The 21,537-nt window shown below is 38.2% G+C and overlaps 1 protein-coding gene across 2 annotated transcripts in view; it reads right to left on the bottom strand.

The window, feature by feature from the left end:
- COG6 (component of oligomeric golgi complex 6) overlaps nt 1-13,178 on the bottom strand; it is a 55,143-nt gene extending 41,965 nt beyond the window's left edge. For both annotated transcript variants that reach the window (XM_010835648.1, XM_010835649.1), the window contains exons 1-7: nt 12,938-13,178; nt 10,522-10,665; nt 8,226-8,297; nt 6,864-6,922; nt 3,257-3,368; nt 1,333-1,415; nt 902-972 (exon numbers count right to left, since the gene is read on the bottom strand). In XM_010835648.1, the coding sequence (XP_010833950.1) occupies nt 902-972; nt 1,333-1,415; nt 3,257-3,368; nt 6,864-6,922; nt 8,226-8,297; nt 10,522-10,665; nt 12,938-13,090 (694 nt within the window). In that variant the 5' untranslated portion in view covers nt 13,091-13,178. The remainder of the gene's footprint in view (nt 1-901; nt 973-1,332; nt 1,416-3,256; nt 3,369-6,863; nt 6,923-8,225; nt 8,298-10,521; nt 10,666-12,937) is intronic.
- Between the last annotated feature and the right edge of the window lie 8,359 nt (nt 13,179-21,537).

The following is a 21,537-nucleotide window of genomic DNA, read 5'->3' as shown; positions in this document are numbered from 1 at the left end:
CAGAAATAGATGTTTTTCTGGAACTCTCTTACTTTTTCGATGATCCAGCAGATGTTGGCAATTTGATCTCTGGTTCCTCGGCCTTTTCTAAAACCAGCTTGAACATCTGGAAGTTCACGGTTCATGTATTGCTGAAGCCTGGCTTGGAGAATTTTAAGTATTACTTTACTAGCGTGTGAGATGACCTTAAATAGGGACATTTTCCCAGATCATTAAGTGGGTCCAAGGTAATCATCTATGTCTTAAAAGTGGAAGAGGCTAGCAGAAAAGTCAGAGATATGAGATGGAAGAAGAGGCAGGAGAGATTCAAAGTGAGAAAGCGACTCCATCTACCCATTGCTGGCTTCAAAGATGGAGCAAGGGGCCACAAGCCAATGCAGGCGGCCTCTAGAAGCAGGAAAACCCTGTGATAGTAGCCAAGGAAACTCACAGCTCAGTCCTCCGACTCAAAGAACTAAGTCATGCCAAAAAAGTGAATGAGCAAGGCAACAGATTATTCCCTAGAGCCTCCAGAAATGAATGCACATCTTCTCATTTTAGCATGGTGACTTCTGACTACAGAACTATAAAATGATAAACTTTTGTTTTAAGCCATGAAGATTGAAATAAATTTGTTACAGCAGCAACAGAAAATTAATTCACCCTAACGATTACATTAACAACAAGGGATGTCTAGTCAACTTTAAGATAATCTGGGGCACAGATACTGACCTTATTATTTTTTCATTTCCATCCTTAATTATATATAGTACTGAATTATAGTAGATACTTATGAGGCAAACACAAAGACAGTATGTTCAAATTTTTTTATTACTAAAATCAAAATATGCTATCAAATAAATACTAAGTGAAATAAAATCAAGCATTCATGAATCTAGACTGCATCAAAGAGACCACTTACTTTGAGCCCACCGGTAAAGTCTTTCGTAAGATGTTTCTTGAAGCAAGGCCATTTGCTCCATAATTTCTAAACTAAAAAAATTAACGATTATAATTTATTTAAAAGTTTTAGCCAATAGCTAAATCTAAGAATCTAATTATTTTAATTACAGAATGATTTGGTTATAGCTTATTAACTTTTTATCATTTTGTGGAATAATTTTAGTAATTTTTTAATAATTAAATAAACTTTGCCAAGTTTTAATACCATCACTTAGATACTCAACTGCTGTTTTATGCTAAACACCAGGGTATAACTTCTTGTTTATCCAAAGACACATAAAGATTAAACTTCTATTTCACATAATGCCATACACTTTAAGAATCTAGAAAATCTTTAAAATTTTGGAAACACAAGTGGCAATACAGTCATGAATTGAAAAGGCTACTCACCCCGCTGTTTGTTGGTTTGTACGCAAGAGAACTTTAACATCATTATGAATCTGTTTTACTCTTCCCAGTGCCTTGAAAAAATCCTTTAAAATTAAGAATGTAACTTTAAAGTTTCCATGTTTTCAGGTAAAACTATATTGCTCTAAATTGAAATATCATAACAAAGGAAAAAGAAATTATTCTACCTACTCTAATGAAGCCTTCTTATACTGATCTCAACTTTCTCTAAATTTTTGTAAAATGTATAATAGATATTTAGTGAAGTGAAAGTTGCTCAGTTGCATCCCCCAGAATCTTTGCGACCTCATGGACTACAGAGTCCATGAAATTCTCCAGGCCAGAATACTGGAGTGGGTAGCCTTTCCTTTCTCCAGGGGATCTTCTCAACCCAGGGATCGAACCCAGGTCTCCCACATTGCAGGTGAATTCTTTATGAGCTAAGCCACCAGGGAAGCCCATTATTCACATTTTAAAACATATGTGCCAAACAGTGTACTAAGATGTGGAGATTAAAAGTTTATAAAGACAAAATCTCTGTCTTCAAGACGTATACAGTTTTGTGAAAGAGTAATGTAAACCTGAAGATTATAACATAAAGGAAAACATGCTATGTATTACGTATCTAAGACACAGAAAGCCCAGCATGGCTTCATCACCACAGGAGATGATGGTTTATGTGTCTACCATATAACCCTTTCTTGCCCCTCATCCAGGAGCAGAATGCAAAGCTGAATGTATAAACATACACGAGCTGACTGACGCTGAACTCCCAGCTTTTCTTCCCTCTCGAAAAAGGTACTGGAGCCTTAGTTTCCAGATAGCCACCAATAGTGTTCCAACCATGAAAAGCAGTTGATGAGTTATTTTTCTTTGATGAATAAAAAACTTTTTTAATGTTTTAAAATCCCTAATACTGTTGATTATTTCTGCTGAGGCGGGGGGAGGGAAGGTGCGATGTCACATATTTAAAATGCGCCAAGTTCCTCAAACTATAAGGGCAATAAATACCAATAGGTAAGGCACCTACAATTCTCTGACCTACTTAACACCCTACACTCAAGGGATGGGTTCCATCCCAGCCCAGGCAGTAAGATAACGGTGACATCTATCAAGAGTCACTCAGTAAGCCCCCCTCCCTGGGCCCCCTCAGGAACTCTTCCTGCCCTCAGACCCCAGGCACAGGTTTGCAGTTCCTCCCAGTTAGGACACTGAAGGATTCTTCTCAAGAAAAACTGAGTATTTTCAAGAGGGAAAAAAGAGAAATGATACTTTTCCTTGTTGTTTAGCATTTTGAAGTTTTAGAAAGAATGGCATGGGTTCAGAAAAGAATCAGATGACAAGGTAAGAAGTTTCTAATCTCAGGAAAGACCAAAAGTTGTGAGAGAAAGAACATGTAATCACTGCAACATCACTGCAGTGTAAACAGAACATGCCATATAATTGCACTGTGGGGCAGAAGAAAAGAGAACATGTATGTGTGGAGGGAAAGGAGCCGTGGAGAGAGAGGCTAATTACTTAGTCCATGGTAGCTCATCCATAGCAAATAGTTAACATGGATATCCAAAGCATACTCCTTTTCACCAAAGGTCCAGAATATAGAATCTACAAAAGAAGCAATTAACAAGATTGAAAATGGTTGCCAAAGGACTTAGAGATGGAAAGGAGTGGAATACGTGATGAGGTGATGTAGGCTTTCCTTATAAGCCCTATTGTACTCTGACTCCTAAAAAACAAAAAAGAAGTACACGTACTGTTTTAAAAAAAATAAGATAATTTAAAATCTGTACCTTAAATTGCTAAGCTTAAAAACATTTTTAAATAAAAAAAAAATTTAGGTGGTAAAATAAAGCCTTAGAAAAGAGTGATTTCTCTATAACATCTGTAACTGCTATGCTTTAAGTGATTTCAACAGAAAGCAAAGTACCTCAGTGATGGGTCCTTCCCTTGTACCTCGGAGAAGACTCATTTCGTCAGAAGTCAGCTGGAACTTGGATAAGAAGGCATCTGCCACTTGTGCTCTTATTTCTAACCTTTGACTGTAATATTTTTAAAAAGGGAACAGAAAATCAAGCACATTATGCATTTTACATAGCTTTAAAACAAGTTACCTCTCTCATAACTTTTAAGACAAAGACGTGAAACTGTCTCAGTATCTTCAGAAGCCTCATTTCTGCCTCAAATACTAGCAGCTCATCAAGCACGTAGGTGATCAATTAGCTGATATTGTCCTACCTCTGCAGAGGGCACAGTAAGAGGCCACAGACTAACCTTTATGCAAAAGGGGAAATAAGTTCATGAATGGTACAGGCAATACAAATCCTTAGCCACTTATATGTATGTGAATAGTTCACCTTATGGTAACAAAGTTGAGAGAGAGACATAAGCCAATTAATTTCTTCTCAGTCACTAAAAAGTTCTAAGCCTTTGAAGCTGGTCCATGAAGTACACAACAAATCAAAAATCAAGCCTATTATTTACTTTAGGTTAAAAATTGAAGCCAAGAACTCATCTTGTAATTCTTCATTAATCCAAAAAAAAAAAAAATCACTCCTCTCTTTTGTCTTAGCCACTTTTTCTGCACACTATCATAACAAACAAAAAACATCTTTTCAAATTATATTACCTGAGTGCAGCCAACTTAGACTAGCTGACCATTAGGAAAAAGCACACTTGAGTCTGCAATTCAACCTGCAGGGACCTGCAGGACTGAGCTGCGTCACAATCGAAAGGCAAGTCAGGAATACAAACCACACGAGCAGAAATTCAACATTCCTGCCTTCTAGATTTTAGATTTGAAGATATACAAATAAAATTAAAGTGTTTCATTAATAGTATTCACAGGGAAGTAATATTCTCCAATTTCAAAATATTCAAATGAAACTGAACAAACAGTATCTGAACAGACAGAACAACGCATGTCATCTTTGTTTTGTTTGGACTCTTGGGTTTCCAGGTTTAAGTTCACAATGTCAACTGCTCCTGCCGAATGACAAGAGCTAAAAAGAAAAAGTCCTCCAGGTGGCAGTAATGCTCTATTTTTCTCAAATGACAATGTAAATCACCTACTTAAATCTATACAGATTTAAAAAACCTATGTCCTTAATTATCTTATTAAGTACTGATATCTACAAGTTACCTTAACATGTTTTGTTTTATACTTTTAGAAGCTCAAATCATTATCATACCGGATTTAAATTAATGATAACACCTCATAAAATTCCTTGAGACTATACAAATTAACCATTTCAATGAAAATCTTTTGGGAGTTTCTTTTGGATCTATCTTCACAGTCAATTTACCAGGCACAAAGGAAAATTAATCTCTTTAGTTTACTTTTTCATTATGTTTTAACTGAATCTAGCACAGTTGACCCTTGAATAATGTGTGGGTTGGGGACTCCTACCCTACCCTGTACAGAGGAAAATCTGCATATATTACATCCAACCCTCTGGAGTAGAAGCTCCAACCCACTGTGGACTGTGTAGGACTACAAAAAAAAAAAAACACATATATAAGTGGACCTGTGCAGTTCAAACCTGTGCTGTTCAAGGGTCAGCTGTTAATTCAGTATGCACACATACTAACTGAGAGAAAATACACCACATTGTTAACAACAGCTGTATCTAGGTGTTCAAGTTAATCTAACTGTAATTTTCTTCAAGTTTCACACATGTAAATGAAAGGAGAAGCAGAAAAAAGTGACTTTTTCTTGCCTTCTCCTAACCTTTTACAGGGCAATAAAAGAATATGTATCACATATGTTCTGACAAAATAAATTGCTTTTATATTTTTATGTAAGCTATAATATCAAAACCTAAGATATAGGTTTATAGCAAATAACACAATCAAAATAAAACCTATTAAAAAATAAGAAAGAATGAGAACATAAACAACACAGCTGAGGAAAACTATCTAATTAAGTACGGAATAGCTTCTGTTTCTAGTTGCCAAAGCCAATGAAGAAACAAGATGGACTACACATCTCTGTCTAAAAAGCAGAGAGGGATATGGAGGGTAGTACTCCTTGAGGTAAGTCAGGCAGTGTGTTCAGCACTCAATATAAATCACTTATTCATCACAACAACCCTGCAATGTAGCTTATTATTCCTTTTTTTCACATGTGATAACTGAGCCTGAGGGAGTTAACAAAGAACTCATGTAAGATTAAAAATCTAACGAGCTCTTACCTAAGATTTAGATTAGAATTCAGCTCTTCAAGGTCTACATCCTTTCCACTATAACATACTACACCTCAAAGATAAACATTAACATTCACCAGAGAGAAATCTGGCTGATGGGCCTTTCCAAGAGACCAAAAAAATACATAATAAATAGTGATTTCACCAATATTAAAAAACAAAGTTCATATTTATTCACTCAAAATCACTTACTGAATCTACAATGTGTTTTGCACTGAGACATAAAAAGAGAATAAGAGGCTGTCACTTCTCAAGGAGCTCAGCTTTGTAGAAAAGAGACTCAATCAAACCAACAATTAGTTACAGGAGATTGTACTACATACTAAAGATGGCAAGACAAAGATTTAACTCAGGCCAGGAGAAGGCAATGGCACCCCACTTCAGTACTCTTGCCTGGAAAATCCCATGGACGGAGGAGCCTGGTGGGCTGCAGTCCATGGGGTCGCAAAGAGTCGGACGCGACTGAGCGACTTCACTTTCACTTTTCACTTTCATGCATTGGAGAAGGAAATGGCAACCCACTCCAGTGTTCTTGCCTGGAGAATCCCAGGGACGGGGAGCCTGGTGGGCTGCCATGTATGGGGTTGCACAGAGTGGGACACGACTGAAGCGACTTAGCAGCAGCAGCAGAAAGGGTTTGAATAAACTTTGTATACAGGATTGGTGATGTTTCTCTCTTGGTTTTAGACATAATTTTCAATTGAATCCACACTTGTTCTCACGTCAGCCAACAAAAACATAAGAGAAAAATTCACAGGTGGGTCTCTAACTGCAAGGAAACTTTCAAAAGATGTGTTGTGATACTAAAAACATTCTAATCTGATGCTCAAGGCACATGCTTAGTTCTGAATACAGAAATTCAACATCTGCTTTTCCTTAGAGTTGACTGCTCTGTGAACCCAACCATCTCTTCAGCATAGTGTGCAATTTTCCTCATCATGGTCCATGCACCAATGGGAAAGAGACGTGTGGTGGCAGAACAGTTCTGTACCTTGACAGCAGCAGCGTACATAATCATTAAGTTAAAAATGAAAGGCAATTGTGAAAAAACATAATACAATTACTAAAAAATTTAAAAATCTACTGCTTGTTTTGAATTATACAGCAAACGAACAACACATCATCACTTCCAAAAAGGTATAATCTCAGTTGCAGCTATCAATGTTCCTAAACACTGTATTTGTTTTACTCTTGGATAATAGCTTAAAACCTCATATTTTGTATCATTTTTGAATCACTTTTTTGATTATTTTATCTCTGCTTTGAAGTTATTTATAGTTTTTGAATTATCTCCAAATTAATGAAGAATTGATTATATAAAGAAAAGCTTACCTTTCAGCTTGAAGCTTAGTGGTTTTTACTATTAAATCCTGAGTCTGTTCCTTTGCTGCCTAAAATTATAAACATATCTAATATTAGCACATTTCAATTCTATTATACTTCAGAAAACTAACATTGCCAATTACTGGAGTTCAACAGCAAATGAGATTACACTCCAGAACACAAAGATATAAAAAAGGCCCAAAAAATTGAAACAGATGTTTTAAGGCTCACATACTACATTTAAGAACTGACTCAGGCAGAAAACAACACAATATTGTAATTATCCTCTAAAGAAAAATAAATAAATGTTAAAAAAGAAGAACTCAGAATTCTCAATACACACATAATACTACATACATAAGGCTTACAAGAAAGAAAAAGGTGTCACCATGATGGAGTTTAACAGTTCCTGATGCTTTTTAGTGAAACAGAGGCACTGGCAGGGCCAGTTGAAGGATGGAAAACATGGCTTCAGTTATGGCTGTGCTGAGCTACCAGGGAATCTCTGAATGAAGTTGTAAGCTAAGTCAATGATAACTCAATATACAAAAAATACCCCTCATAGAGGGTTCTAGTGAAGATTAGAGATAGCCCCATCTACAAGACAGAGTGCTGTTCCTGACCAAGTCATACTAAGTCATACTAAGCAATCCTCTCTCCCCTGAACCAGAGCTGAAAGGATCAGGAATGAAAACTTGATGAAAAGGTATTTCAAAGACTAGGAAAACATTTATAAGGTGAACTGAAACAAACAACGAGTGTAGCCAATGAGATTCTCTCTCAGTGGCCTGAACTGGGCAATCCTATAAAATAAGGCAGTCAGTAACGAGAGGAGAAACAAGTCAGTGGTTGGAGACAGGTAGAGACATAAAGGCATGAAGTGAATCAGAAGTATGTAGATCAATGCTAACTCTGCAGCCAAACTAGGGGTTTAGACTGCTTTAATAAATGGCCCTACACTTAGAGACATTTTCCTGAGATATTTTTTAGAGTGAGTATAAATCATAATTAAGCTGGGTCTTCACTGGGCATAGCTTTAGTCTGAAAGTATTCCTAAGGCTTTCTACTAAGGAATTTATTTGTGCTGCATTTGTGGAATATTATGGAATTCAAAAGTTTATCAAAACTTCACACAGTTATCTCTATACTGGCAAGATCAAAATACAAAGGTTTCTGGAGTTAACTACACAATATTAGCAAACCATCACTGAAGAAACACGAAGAGAGTTATAATTTTTAAAAATTTACATTCAAACTTACTACAGGGCATGATGTATCAGATATCCACACATTCTGTGGACTTAACTAGCAATTTCTGAAAGTTTACTGTCTTATCAGGAACTAGGCTACAATGCAGTCATTATACCGGACCTGTAGGCGACTTGTCATATCTTGACAACAGCTGCTCATTGCTTGAACATCTTCATGTATGCTTTCAAGTTCCTGAAAAGGAAAAAAGTAACATTAGATATAGTTAAAGCATTAGGTATAGTTAAAGCAATTTCTCTTATCTTAGCCAAATCTTTATTTTTGTTCCATGATATTCTTTTGCCAAAGCATGACAAAAGATTCTGTATTTAAGACTGAAAATGATTAAAAAGAATAACGTCTAGAATATGAAAAGATATTTTAAAAAACTAGCATATTTCTTTTTAGAAAGGGTCTGACAATAGGAAAATGGAAAATTTTTAAGAATATGAATACGTGTTTATTCACATTCTCATACTAAGAATTTATCCTAAGAAATTAATCAAATAAACGTGCAACAATATATGTAAGAGATGATCAACACAGAGTTGCCTAAAACAAATGGCAAGTGTGAACCATTTCCAACCACACAAAGGAAATCTGTGCATCCATTAACAATGATAGTATCTATGTGTGTGTGTGTTATTATGGGAAAATGTCTATATAAGGCTAAAAAAGGGCTCATAAAACACATACAACACCTCCCCATGTTTGTTTGTTTGTTTTTTTCAGAAAAAATACACATACATGTGTGCAGAAGAACACAGGAAAAGTCCTGAAGGGCCACACGATAAAATACTGACAGGTTATTTTTGTGTAATAGAATCATAAGTAATAGTTCTATTTCTGACCTTTACTGTTTATCCTAAACAGCTTTGAAGTGAATAAAAGAATGATTTCAAAATAGCAATTAATATCAGCAACAGCAAACAGGTACAAATAGGCAAACTAATCTATTTCCTTAAATCTCACTGTATAATCTAATGAGACTAGCACTATATTATTAGCCAACTAGGTCAAGAAAAACTTATTTCTAATATTTACTTTAACAAATGGCAACCCATTCCAGTATTCTTGCTTGGAAAATCCCATGGACAGAGGAGCCTGGCGGGCTACAGTCCATGGGCTGCAAAGAGTTGGACACGACTGAGGGACGAAGCATGCACTACAGTACACTGAATGAATCTGACTTGTAAATAATGTAGTATCCCTCGTGGACATAAATATGCTTGACGAGCTTCAGTCCACTGCAGTCATTTTTACTGATCCTCAAATCATCCTATCTTTGACCAGTGGAAACCCCTTAACTTAGCTCCATAGTCCTTTTCACACTTCCCAGTGGTCTTTTATGGCTTCCTCGCTTTGGTACTTCTTTTCAGTGGGAAATGGTGTTTAAAGAGTACACTTTAGATGTGCTCATCACTACTATCTCTCCCTAGTTTTATGAACACTACCAAACTTCCCTTTTAACCTTTCAGATTATTAGACTTCAGCCAATGAAATCCTACTGCACAGTTAAAAACAGTCTACACTGGACTTGCCTGGTGGTCTATGGTTAAGAATCTGCCTGCCAGTGCAGGGGAAACGGGGTTCAATCCCTGGTCTGGGAAGATCCCACATGCAGCAGAACAACTAATCTCATGCACCACGACTACTGAAGCCTGAGCACCTAGAACCTGTACACTGCAATGCAGAGTAGCTCCTACTCATCGCAACTAGAGAAAGCCCACGTGAAGCATGAAGACCCAGCGCAGCCACGAAGACCCAGGGCAGCCACAAACAAATAAACAATAAATCTTTAAAAAAAAATAGCCTTGTGTTTATTAAGCACTCACTGGTACCATGTATGACACTTCCATACAACTCCCATAGAAATATTAACTATGTAATATTACTCTAATTTAATGTAATTTATAACATAATAAACAAAATTCATTTTCACCCTATGGTGAGTAGACTGCTCACTCAAATACAATGAATAATTATTTATTAGCTGAAGTAACTGATTGCAATTAATCTGAAAATTTCATAATTTAAGATGCAATAAGGCCACTCGGTCCCTATTAATCTCCAGTGGAAAAATAGTTATCCAAGGGAGATGTATTCAACAAGAGACTATTTCTACTGGAAAATCACTCAGAGAAATGGTTTTTTGTTTCTGTTTAAAATGCTAAAATTTGTAAAAGAATTTCCCAAATATTTCAACATTCTAAGACGCAGCATTTGTGGAGGTTATGGATTTAGAAATCACACCAATCCAAAGAATGATGCTGCTGAAGGAATTGTTAATAGTTAAATTTTTTATTTGAACATGGTACACAAATAGCAAGCGTATCAACTCTATTCATAAAAAAACTTAGCACAAAGCCAAGCATACAGTAAGCGCTCAATAAATGCTAAATGAAAAGAGTTTACATACTTCTTTCACTTCCTTGAAAATGCTTACAAACTCTTCATTGATGGCTAAACTTCTGCGTTCGATATCTCCACGTAAATTTCTTCGAGTCCGCAAACTGTTTTCAACAAAAAAGGTTGACAGTGCCTTAAGAGCTTCCAACATGTCCTACATAATTGATAATAAAAGAATATTATTGGGACCAATTTTCAAATGTTTTTCTAATCTTAAGCAAAAACTTACTGAAATCATTTCCCAAGAATTTATTTCCATTACACAATCCAAAAAATACCGGAAGACCTTCACAGTACTGAACAGCAAACTTATTTCTGAAACACAGTAAGGACATATTTACTTGTGCATCGTGACATATATACAAGGTTATTCATTGCAGGATTGTTTGAAATTGCAAAGATTAGAAAGAACCTTAATGTTCATCTAAAAAGGCTTGGTTAAAGAGACTGTGATGCAGCCATTGAAAAGAAGTGGAAATTCTGTATGTACTTACATAGCGTGAGCTTCAAGATATAAGTAAGTGAAAACAAGTGTTAAAAAAAAAAAGGACTATGTACAGTACATGCATATTTACTGGCACCTGCATAAACCAACTCTGGAAGGCTTATCTAAAAAATAAGTACTAACGGTAGCTTCTAGGCTGGGAACTGAATAACTGGGAGCCGAACTTAGACTTAAGAGAGGAAGGCCTCTCTGAGATGACTTCTGAACCAAAATAATTCAAGCAAGATTTGACAGTGGCCAGTGGCTTAGCCCAAGATGGTTTAAGCAGATAAAAAAAGAGATACTCCAAAAAAAATTAGAATATATTTTTCAAGATTGAGCCTATAGGATTTGTAATGAATTGGATGTGAGATGTGCGGGAAAAGAAAACAACAGGAATAAAAAAAACACTTATATGCTTCTTGCATGAAGGGTAAATGGTGATGTTCTTTACTAACAGGGGAAGAGAACCAGTTTGGAGGAAAATCAAGAATTCTGGCCATGCTATCTGTGTGATATGGATCAGGTAGCCAACTGGAGGTGTCACGTAGACAACTGGAGCTTGGTAGAGATGTCAGGAACAGGGTTAGAAATTAGAGCATCATCATGCTTTTTACTATTTAAAAAGCTATGAGACTAAAAGAGGTCTTTAACAGAGAGAACATGGGTAGAGAGGGCAGAGGACCAAGCCCATTGTGTCCAATAACACCCTAAATCCTACAGACAGAAATTCCTACACCTGAACTAATACATGTTCAAACAGGCTGGACTTTCCATGTTTTGATTACGTTATCATAAAAACACTGGACACATTTGGTTGCTCACCTAAAACTAACACTATATTGCAAATCAACTATACTTCAATTTTTTAAAATGGCTGGAATGAAAAAAAACTGTAAGGCTATTTAAATTCAGTTTAATATTTAAGAGACAGAAAAAATAGCTATAAATATTTATGGCAAAAAATAGATAAAATAAAGCTATTTCTTTTTTTGGAACACAGCCTTGATACGTCCTGGAGTCGAGGCTAAATGAGTGGTCAGTAAACGCTAAATGAACAAAATAGCACAGACTAGGGGGCAAAGGACAGCTCGCCAGTTACTAGAAATATGTCTTAACCCAGAGACCCTCTCTCCATACCTTATTTTTCTCATGAGTAAAAAAGAAATAATGTTAATTTACCAGAGCAGCTGTATTAAAAGAGAAAATTCATGTCAATAACAGACACTTTAAACCCTTAATAAACTGTATAAAATTAACATTTATTGAGAATTAACAAGAAACAACTCCTGCAGCGCTGTGCTGACCATTTCACCTGGTTTCTCTCATTGAACCCTCGCAACAACCCTGAGAAAGTAACTTGCGGTATTCCCAATTAAGAGATTTAACATCAGCTTAGAGAAGTTAAGGGACTTAAACCAGAATGCACCAGTTTGCTGGTTATATCTAATAAGAGGTGGTCCTAAAGACCACCTTTCTTAGTCATAGTATAATGTGGACCATCTTTCTAACTCATCATAGTATAATGTTATCTTTTACACACAAATTCTTATCGATACCTTACTGTCAGGTGTCTACACATTTACCTATAAAACTCTCACTTCTACATTTTTTTTCTTTATGCCGTTAAGGCACGATCAACACCTGTCGGGGTCAGGGAGAATCCCTCTTCCACCGTTTGCCGTCCAGACCCAGAATCTTCGAGGAACCGTTTTAAATAAATAGAGGTACACCCTGGAAACTTCGTTTTTCCAGGGTCTCCTCGGCTTCCCCCCCTTCTCACCTGCCCACGTCGGCAACGCAGCCTGAGGGGTCCCGCGGGCCTTGGGTGCCCACCTCGAGGCGAAGACAAGGGACAAGCGCGAGGTCGCCGGACAGACGACCACCCCCCGACTCCGGCTCCCAGGGATGCGCGACCCTCGGCCCCTCCAGCCCCGCTCACCTTGTCGTTGTCCAGCCGGGTGTCCAGGATCTTACGCAGTTTCCGCGACAGCGGGTTGCTGGTCTGCGCCGAGGTCCCGCCGGCCCCATTATTGAGGCCGTTGGCAGCCCCAGTCGCGGGCACTACGACTACTTCCCCGCTGCCCTCGGCCATAGCGCCTGGCGTCCCGCCCCTGGACAGGCGCCGGCCACCTCAGCCCAGGAAAGGGACGCGCCAGTAGCCACGTAGCACGCATGCGCTGCCTAGGCCGCGCATGCGCCCTCGGACGGCTGTGCCCCGTCCCCTCCTGTTCAGCCTGGCTCCTAGGAAGCTGGTCGGGGCGGGTGGAGAAATCGAGGGAGGCGGAGCAAGACTTCAGGCTGGGAGGAGGAGACTCACGTGAGACTGCGTTTGCAAAGTGGACTGAAATTCAAATCAGGTGTAGAGCTAGGGTATTACGATTTATGGGATTAAAGAGATTTCATAATCCTCAATCTGTGAAAGTCTGAGCTAGACTTACATATACTGAGACCTGTGCCTGGGCAAATATGTTCAGTTAAAGCTAATTCTAGTTAAGTTCACTTAATACTGTGCAGCCATTTTTCCGCTATGAAGGAGATTTAAATGTGGATGCGCAAAGAATTCCTAAATACAGTATGTGAAAAAAGCAAGATGCGTTACAGTGTGTGTAGTGTGATCACCGTGTGTGTGAAATACCCGTACGTGTAAATTTGGGCTTTTTTTTTTTCTTTTTTAGGATGGCATTCCTTTGGCAGACAGATTTGCACGTTTCATTTTGTACATTTCCAAACAGACTGACATTTTCTAATCTCCCTCATGTGTTACTGAATATATTAACTGAGTACATTAAGGTAGGGGGCCCACTTTTCTGCGTTTATTTGTACTTCTCTGAATTTGCCATTGTAATAAAAGTTCAGTTCAGTTCAGTCGCTCAGTCGTGTCCAACCCATGAATCGCAGCACGCCGGGCCTCCCTGTCCATCACCAACTCCCGGAGTTCACTCAGACTCACGTCCATAGAGTCAGTGATGCCATCCAGCCATCTCATCCTCTGTCGTCCCTTCTCCTCCTGCCCCCAATCCCTCCCAGCATTTTCCAATGAGTCAACTCTTCGCATGAGGTGCCCAAAGTACTGGAGTTTCAGCTTCAGCATCATTCCTTCCAAAGAAATCCCAGGGCTAATCTCCTTCAGAATGGACTGGTTGGATTTCCTTGCAGTCTAAGGGACTCTCAAGAGTCTTCTCCAACAGCACAGTTCAAAAGCATCTTCGGCACTCAGCTTTCTTCACAGTCCAACTCTCACATCCATACATGACCACTGGAAAAACCATAGCCTTGACTAGACGGACCTTTGTTGGCAAAGTAATGTCTCTGCTTTTCAATATGCTACCTAGGTTGGTCATAACTAATTTGGAAATTAGAAATATAGTAGGATGAAGACAGGAAAATTACTGTAAAATTTAAGGATGTTTAAAGCAATTTATATGCTTTTTAATATTCACCTATTATTCTTTTATAAGGCTAACTATAAATTTTAAGTTAAGGGCTAGAAATCAATACTTTTAAACAGTTCAATATTTTCCAGCAGTTAAAAACGAATATTCAGGTAAGCCTCATCAGAGATGTAGGTTTTATATATGTATTTATTTTAATATGTGTATGTATAATATTTATATATAACAATTTTATTGAAGATAAAGATAAAATTTTATTGAAGATAAAATAAAGGTTTTATTTTAGTGAAAATGTAAAGGTATTTATGTATACTAAATGCCTTATGATAATAGACACTGAAAGAATTAGAGACAGGCTCTGACCTAAATATTTTAATTTAGTGAGAGAACAAAGACTTATATATAAAAGAGTAAAGCATTTTTACATAACCACAGAAGAACCATGCTGAAGTGTAAAATGTGGACATTCTTACCTTCCAAGTAGCAGTTGAAAGAAAAGCCTCATCAATTTCCCTGTCTCCCGCTTTGATTTTTTTTTTAAAGCTTTCTGGCTCTTTAGTTTCTGAAATAGGTGGAAGTCACACCATATTGTTCACTGTGACTTTATCAAAATATAATACGGCATTTATTAAAGCCATATCTGGTGTATCATAGAATAAAATAGAATATTCAATCCTCTACATTCTTCCTTCTGTTAAAAGCAACGAGTGCGTTTTCAGCTGTGTCCAACTCTCTGCAACCCTAAGGACTGTAGCCCTCCAGGTTCCTCTGTCCATGGGATTTCCCAACCAAGAATACTAGAGGGGGTTGCCATTTTCTTCTCCAGGGGATCTTCCTGACCTAGGGTTAAAACCCATGTCTGCTGTGGCTCCTGCATTGGCAGATGGGTCCTTTACCCCTGAGCCACCTGGAAAGTCCATAAAAAAACCACAGCTTCTATTATTTAGCATCCAAATGTATTGAGAATCAGGCTCAGTGCTAGATCCTTTCAATGCACTGTTCTTTGTGCGTATTCTGAAACATCAGAATCATTACCATGTTATCATGTCGTTAGTATTTTATGATGAGTAAATGAGTAAGTAATCCAAGGCCATGGAATCCTTCCCAAGGATATAAGGCTAACCTCACACCACGTACTTACTTACCAAGTTAGCAATAGTTTTCAAATTCTATTTCTGCTTCCTCGGTTTTTGTTTTGAGTTATGTACACCTCTCACTTGGAATATAGGCAAAAACTTTAGCAGCTAAACTTTTAAGTGTGTTCTGTGTTTGCGTTGCCTGTTCTTACTACTCTTGCACTGACACCAGGATTATTTTTCTAGAGTAAATTTGGTCCTATCACTTGGTGGCTTTAAAAACCATAGGGGCAATTATTGAATAAAGTAACTTTTTAGTATGGTGTACATAAGTAAGTAAGTAAGTTAGTGAAGTCCCTCAGTCGTGTCCGACTCTTTGTGACCCCAGATTCTCCAGGCAAGAATACTGGAGTGGGTTACCATTTCCTTCTCCAGGGGATCTTCCCGACCCAGGGATTGAACCTGGGTCTCCCACATTGGAGGCAGACGCTTTAACTTCTGAGCCACCAGAGAAGATGGTGTACATGCACCTTCATAATGAGATTTCAGAGTATCCCTCTTATTTTATTTCTAGGCACTTGCTTATGGTTACCATGCTCAAAACACCTGTGTTTTCTGACCCACAAACACATCGCAAATTTCTAAGTCTCCATACCTTGGCACATACAAGTCACTCTCCCAGAAATGTCTGCTCCTGTGAAACTGGTGAAATCCTCTTTGTCCTTCCGACTCCACTCAAATATCACTTCTCTGTACCTTCACATAGCTCCCCATCTGTCCTTGGGCAGAGTTAATTGATGTGTCATGCAAATTCCATAGTAGATAATATACGGCATCTCTAACTTCTGTCATTTGATTATTTTTAAATTTAAGTGTTTGTTGTTCCTCCACTAGACTCTTAAGTACTTGGATGATGGGAATCTTTGCCTTCCTAGATCTTCAGCATAGTATCTTACACAGTATATGTGCTTATTAGAGGCTTATTGAGTGAAAAGTATTGAAGTTTTATGGTTTTATAAGTGATAGAGTTTTTTTTTTTTTTTTTTTTAGTGAAATCCCAGGTGGTGCTGGTGGTAAAGAACCCACCTGCCAAAGCAGGAGACATAGAACCAAGCATTCAGTCCCTGGATTGGGAAGATCCCCTGAAGGAGGACGTGGCTACTTCAGTATTCTTGCCTGGAGAATCCCATGGACAGAGGAGCCTGGAGGGCTACAGTGCACAGGGTCGCAAAGAGTCAGACACTACTGAAGAACACAGCATGCATGCACATGGTTGATTTACAGTGTTGTGTTAGTTTCTGCTGTACAGCAGAGTGTGTGTGTGTGTGTGTGTATAATATAAATTTTTCTCACATTCTGTTCCATTATAGGTTATTGCAAGATATTGAATATAGTTCCTTGTGTTATACAATGGTGGTTTAGTCATTAAATCATATCCGACTCTTGCAACCCCATGAACTGTAGCCCACTAGGCTCTTCTGACCATGAGATTTACCAAGCAAGAATACTGAAGTGGGCTGCCATTTCCTTCTCCAGGGGTGGTATACAGGAGGACCTTGTTGCTTATCATTTTGAATATAGCAGTATGTACCTGTTAATCCCAGATACTAATTTATTCCTCCCCCTTCCCCCTTGGATAACATGGATTTTATCATGTTTTCTACGTCTGCAAGTCTGTTTCTGTTTTATAAATAAGTTAGTTTGTATCCTTTTTAAGTTTCCATATATAAGTGATATTATATGATATTTGTCTTTCTCTGGCTGACTTACTTCGCTTAGTATGATATTCTCTAGGTCCATCCATGTTGCTGCAAATGGCATTATTTCAATATTTTTTATGGCTGAGTAATGCTTTTGAACTGTGGTGTTGGAGAAGACTCTTGAGAGTCCCTTGGACTGCAAGGAGATCCAACCAGTCCATCCTAAAGGAGATCAGTCCTGGGTGTTCATTGGAAGGACTGATGCTGAAGCTGAAACTCCAATACTTTGGCCACCTCATGCGAAGAGTTGACTCACCGGAAAAGACCCTGATGCTGGGAGGGATTGGGGGCAGGAGGAGAAGGGGACAACAGAGGATGAGATGACTGGATGGCATCACCGACTCGATGGACATGAGTTTGGGTGAACTCCCGAGAGCTGGTGACGGACAGGGAGGCCTGGTATGCTGCGATCCACGGGGTCGCAAAGAGTCAAACACGACTGAGCTGAACTGAATATTCCATTGTATAAATAGACCACATCTTTCTCCATTCATCTGTTGATGGACATTTAGGTTGCTTCTATGTTTTGTCTATTGCAAATAGCGCTGCTGTGAATGTTGGGATACATGCATCTTTTCAAATTAGAGTTTTCGTCTTATCTAGATATATGCCCAGGAGTGGGATTGTTGGATCATACAAAAATAAACTCACAATGACTGAAAATATAGGACATGAAACTGTAAAACTCATAGAAGAGAATATAGGCAAAAATGCTCTAACATAAATCATAGCAATATTTTCTTAGATTAGTCTCCCAAGACAAAATAAAAGCAAAAATAAACAAATGAGGCTTAGTCAAATTTATAAACTCTGACACAGCAAAGGAAACCATGAACAAAATGAAAAGACAACCTACAGAATGGGAGAAAATATTTGCAAACGGTGCAATCTACAAGGGCTTAATACCCAAAGTATACCAACAACTCATACAGCCTAGTATAAAAAACGAAAACATGAACACCCCAAGCAGAAAATGGGCAGAAGACCTAAAGAGACATTTCTCCAAAGAAGACATACAGATGGACAACAGGCACTTGAAAAGGTGATCAGCACTAATTATTTTAAAAATGTAAATCAAAACTACCAGGAGGTATTACCTCACATAGGTCAGAATGGCCATCTTTGAAAATTCTACAGTCATTAAATGCTGGAGAGGATGTGGAAAAAAGGGAACCCTCAGACATTAACAGTGGGACCACATGGGTATTACTGCTGAAGCCTGGATTGACGGGTCACTTGACCAACTGACCCTCGACTGCAGGTGCCTCCACAGCACAGCTCTGTCTCTGGAGACTTGTTTAAACTGCTGTCACCTCCTGAAGAGTTCTCCCTGTGTATGCTTTTTGTGTCTCTTTCTCTTGATTCCCTGAAGTGCCAGTTTCTTTGTATCCACAGATGGTGTTTCTACATTTATATGTCCAGTTAATTGAACCTAAAATACATGTCCACGCTCTAGTTTCTAGAAAAGCTGAGAAATGGAATACGAATTTTAGCTTTCATTTTCAGTTATTTCAGTTTCTCTGCAAAAGTCCTTGTAACGTGCTGTCTCTCCTGTGTATTTCTCTCAAGGACTTTGAAGCATGGATCCCACGTTTCTTACCTGTCTGTAACCACAGCTCCCTGAGCCTTTTCTTTGGACGTTCTGTTCTTTGCTTTACTACCTAGAACTCAGTTTTTAGGCATTGAGGATCTTCACATGGAAATAACTCCTGTTATCTCTCTTTCCTCTGAAACCTCATGAATTTTGAAGCTGCTTCCAATTTTTCATTTTCTTTTTTTTTTAATTTCAGACATATTTTCTGCCATAGTCCTCATCCTTCAGTTTGTCCTTAAAATTATCCAATTTAAAGGTTTCATGACTGAAACCTTCACAGTCATGAATGCGATGATTTCAGACCTTTTTAGTGATAAAATGATTTCATATCTTCTTCAAATGAAATCTGCAGAACAAATAACAGTATGGCTGGTCTGACTGGAGCCTGGATAAGGCCTAAAGCCTTTTCTTTGATAAAGAAAGAAAGAAAGAAAGTGAAGTCACTCAAGTTGCATCCGACTCTATGTGACCCCATGGACCGTAGCCTGCCAAGCTCTTCTGTCCATGGAATTTTCCAGGCAAGAATACTGGAGTGGTTGCCATTTCCTTCTCTAGTTTCTTTGCGAGGTACACTCCTGTGTGTGTGTGTCTGTCATATGTGTAGCCTCCCTTGGCTGCCTGTACCAGTTGGAGTTTGGGTTTGCAAAGAAACAGTAATTTACTGGAAGGGTGGGAAAGGGAAAGTTGCTCAGTGGTGTCCGACTCTTTACGACCCCTTGGAATTCTTTAGGTCAGAATACTGAAGTGGGTAGCCGGTTCCTTCTCCAGGGGATCCTTCCAACCCAGGAATCAAACCCAGGTCTCCCACACTGCAGGTGGATTCTTTACCAGCTGAGCCACCAGGGAAGCCCCAAAGGGTGGGAAGGCAGCTCAGAGAACTGACGGGAAGACTGAAGACCCAGCTGGGAACCAGCAACAACTCGGGATCCCAGTAGTTGGAAACACTGGCCAGTTTGTAGGGTACTGCCACTAATCCTTTTTTCTGCCTTTGCTCAACATTCAAAGTCCTAAAGTGAGTCCACCTTGACCATATGCCCATCCATTGGTCAGGACACCATGATTTATGATTCTGATGTGTTACTGATCCAGACTTGGTCTGCTTGACCAAAGAGCAGCAAAGCCAATTTACCAACCCCAGGTCGCAGTGAACAAAAGTGCTGCATTTATTACTGCAAGGGGCCAAATGTGGGGTGAAGCATGGAAAACATGCAGTGCATGCTCAAAAGACCCGAACTCCCCATGGCTTTCAAGGAAAGGTTTTTAAAGCCTAAGGGAGAGAGTCCCAGGACGTGTGTTCAGCTTGTACAGAATTCTCTGATTGGTTGATGGTGAGGTAACAGAGTGATGTTTCAGGAATCTTAGTCATCAACCTTCCAACTGGTCTGGGGTCTATGTGCTGGTGGTCAGCACGCGATTAACATCTTCTACCTGGTGGGGGTGTTAGTATTAATATCTGTAAAACAACTCAAGGTCATGGCTCAGGATATTATCTATAGCCCTTGAGAAAAAACCGAAGGTTCTTGAGTTTGTTTATGGCTAGACTGTTATGATTTTGTCTTGTTTAACTGTTTTCCTTGGTTTTTGCCTTTTTTTTTTTTTTTTTTCACTTCTCTGATTAAATTTGCTCTTTGGAACTCTGGGAAGGCCTAAGAGGCTAAAGCTTTTTACAAAGAAGAGGCAGGGGACTTGAGGGTGTCTGTCTCCTGGACCCAACAGGATCTTGCTTGGTTTCAAACCCAGGAGCACACAGTATTGGAGAGGTAATTCTGGTCAATACAATAACTGTAAATTTGTGGTCTGTGGGATACATTAGGAAATAATCTATATTAAAAAGGTACAAATTTCAACAAGATAGTAAAAAGTTTAATTTCAACCCCAGCACATGGGGTAGAAGGGGCTGTCATACAAATTTTAATTAGCTTTGAGTAGACAGATTAGTTGTGACTTGGTGAGGTGGGTATGAGATGTTGTACACTCAAATGAGACAATTATATTTATGATGGGGTTATAATACAAGTTCTGTCAGAAATTATAGTAAAAATAAAATGGCTAATAAGTAGCCAGATGAAACTTTCTGAACAGGATTGACATATTAACAGGCAGCTTAGGTAGAATTATTTTGGAAATTGCCACTAGGTTCAAGGTCTCTGTCTAGAATCTCTAACCACAGCCTGAAATTCTTTGAGTCAAGAGATGATAAATGACTTAGCAACTGCAGGAAGATATAAAAATAAGTATAGGGAAAATAATGATAAAATCAAATCCTTGGAATCATTATTTTTGTACCAATTTGGGATGTTAAGGGCAAATCTAGGTGACCCCAACTGCAGAGAATAAATGAAAAAGAAAATAGAAAATTTGAACAGTGTATAATTATCTGAAAAATACAGGCTATCTTGGTTTTAAATCTGACATCTTAAACTTGTACTTTCAACCTGAAGATTGTGTCTGTGTGATTTTAATTTTAAAAGATATAATAGTATTTAATAAGTTTTAACAGCATTTACAAGTTTAAATAAATCCAAATCATCAGATCTTTAATATTAGGCTTTTAAGTATCATTTAAGTACTTAAGAATATTTTGTGTTTTAGATTTGTAATTTTACCTGCTTGTCTATTTGAAGTACACTAGAAAAACAGATATATAAACCATTTTAAGTTGAAAAGTTTTAGATAATTAAATCGATCACAAAAATTTAAATATTTAGGAGAATATA

This window comes from Bison bison, unplaced genomic scaffold (genome assembly GCF_000754665.1).
Source record: "Bison bison bison isolate TAMUID 2011002044 unplaced genomic scaffold, Bison_UMD1.0 scf7180017864048, whole genome shotgun sequence".
NCBI lineage: Eukaryota > Metazoa > Chordata > Mammalia > Artiodactyla > Bovidae > Bison > Bison bison.
This window is presented reverse-complemented; position numbering and strand designations above follow the sequence as displayed.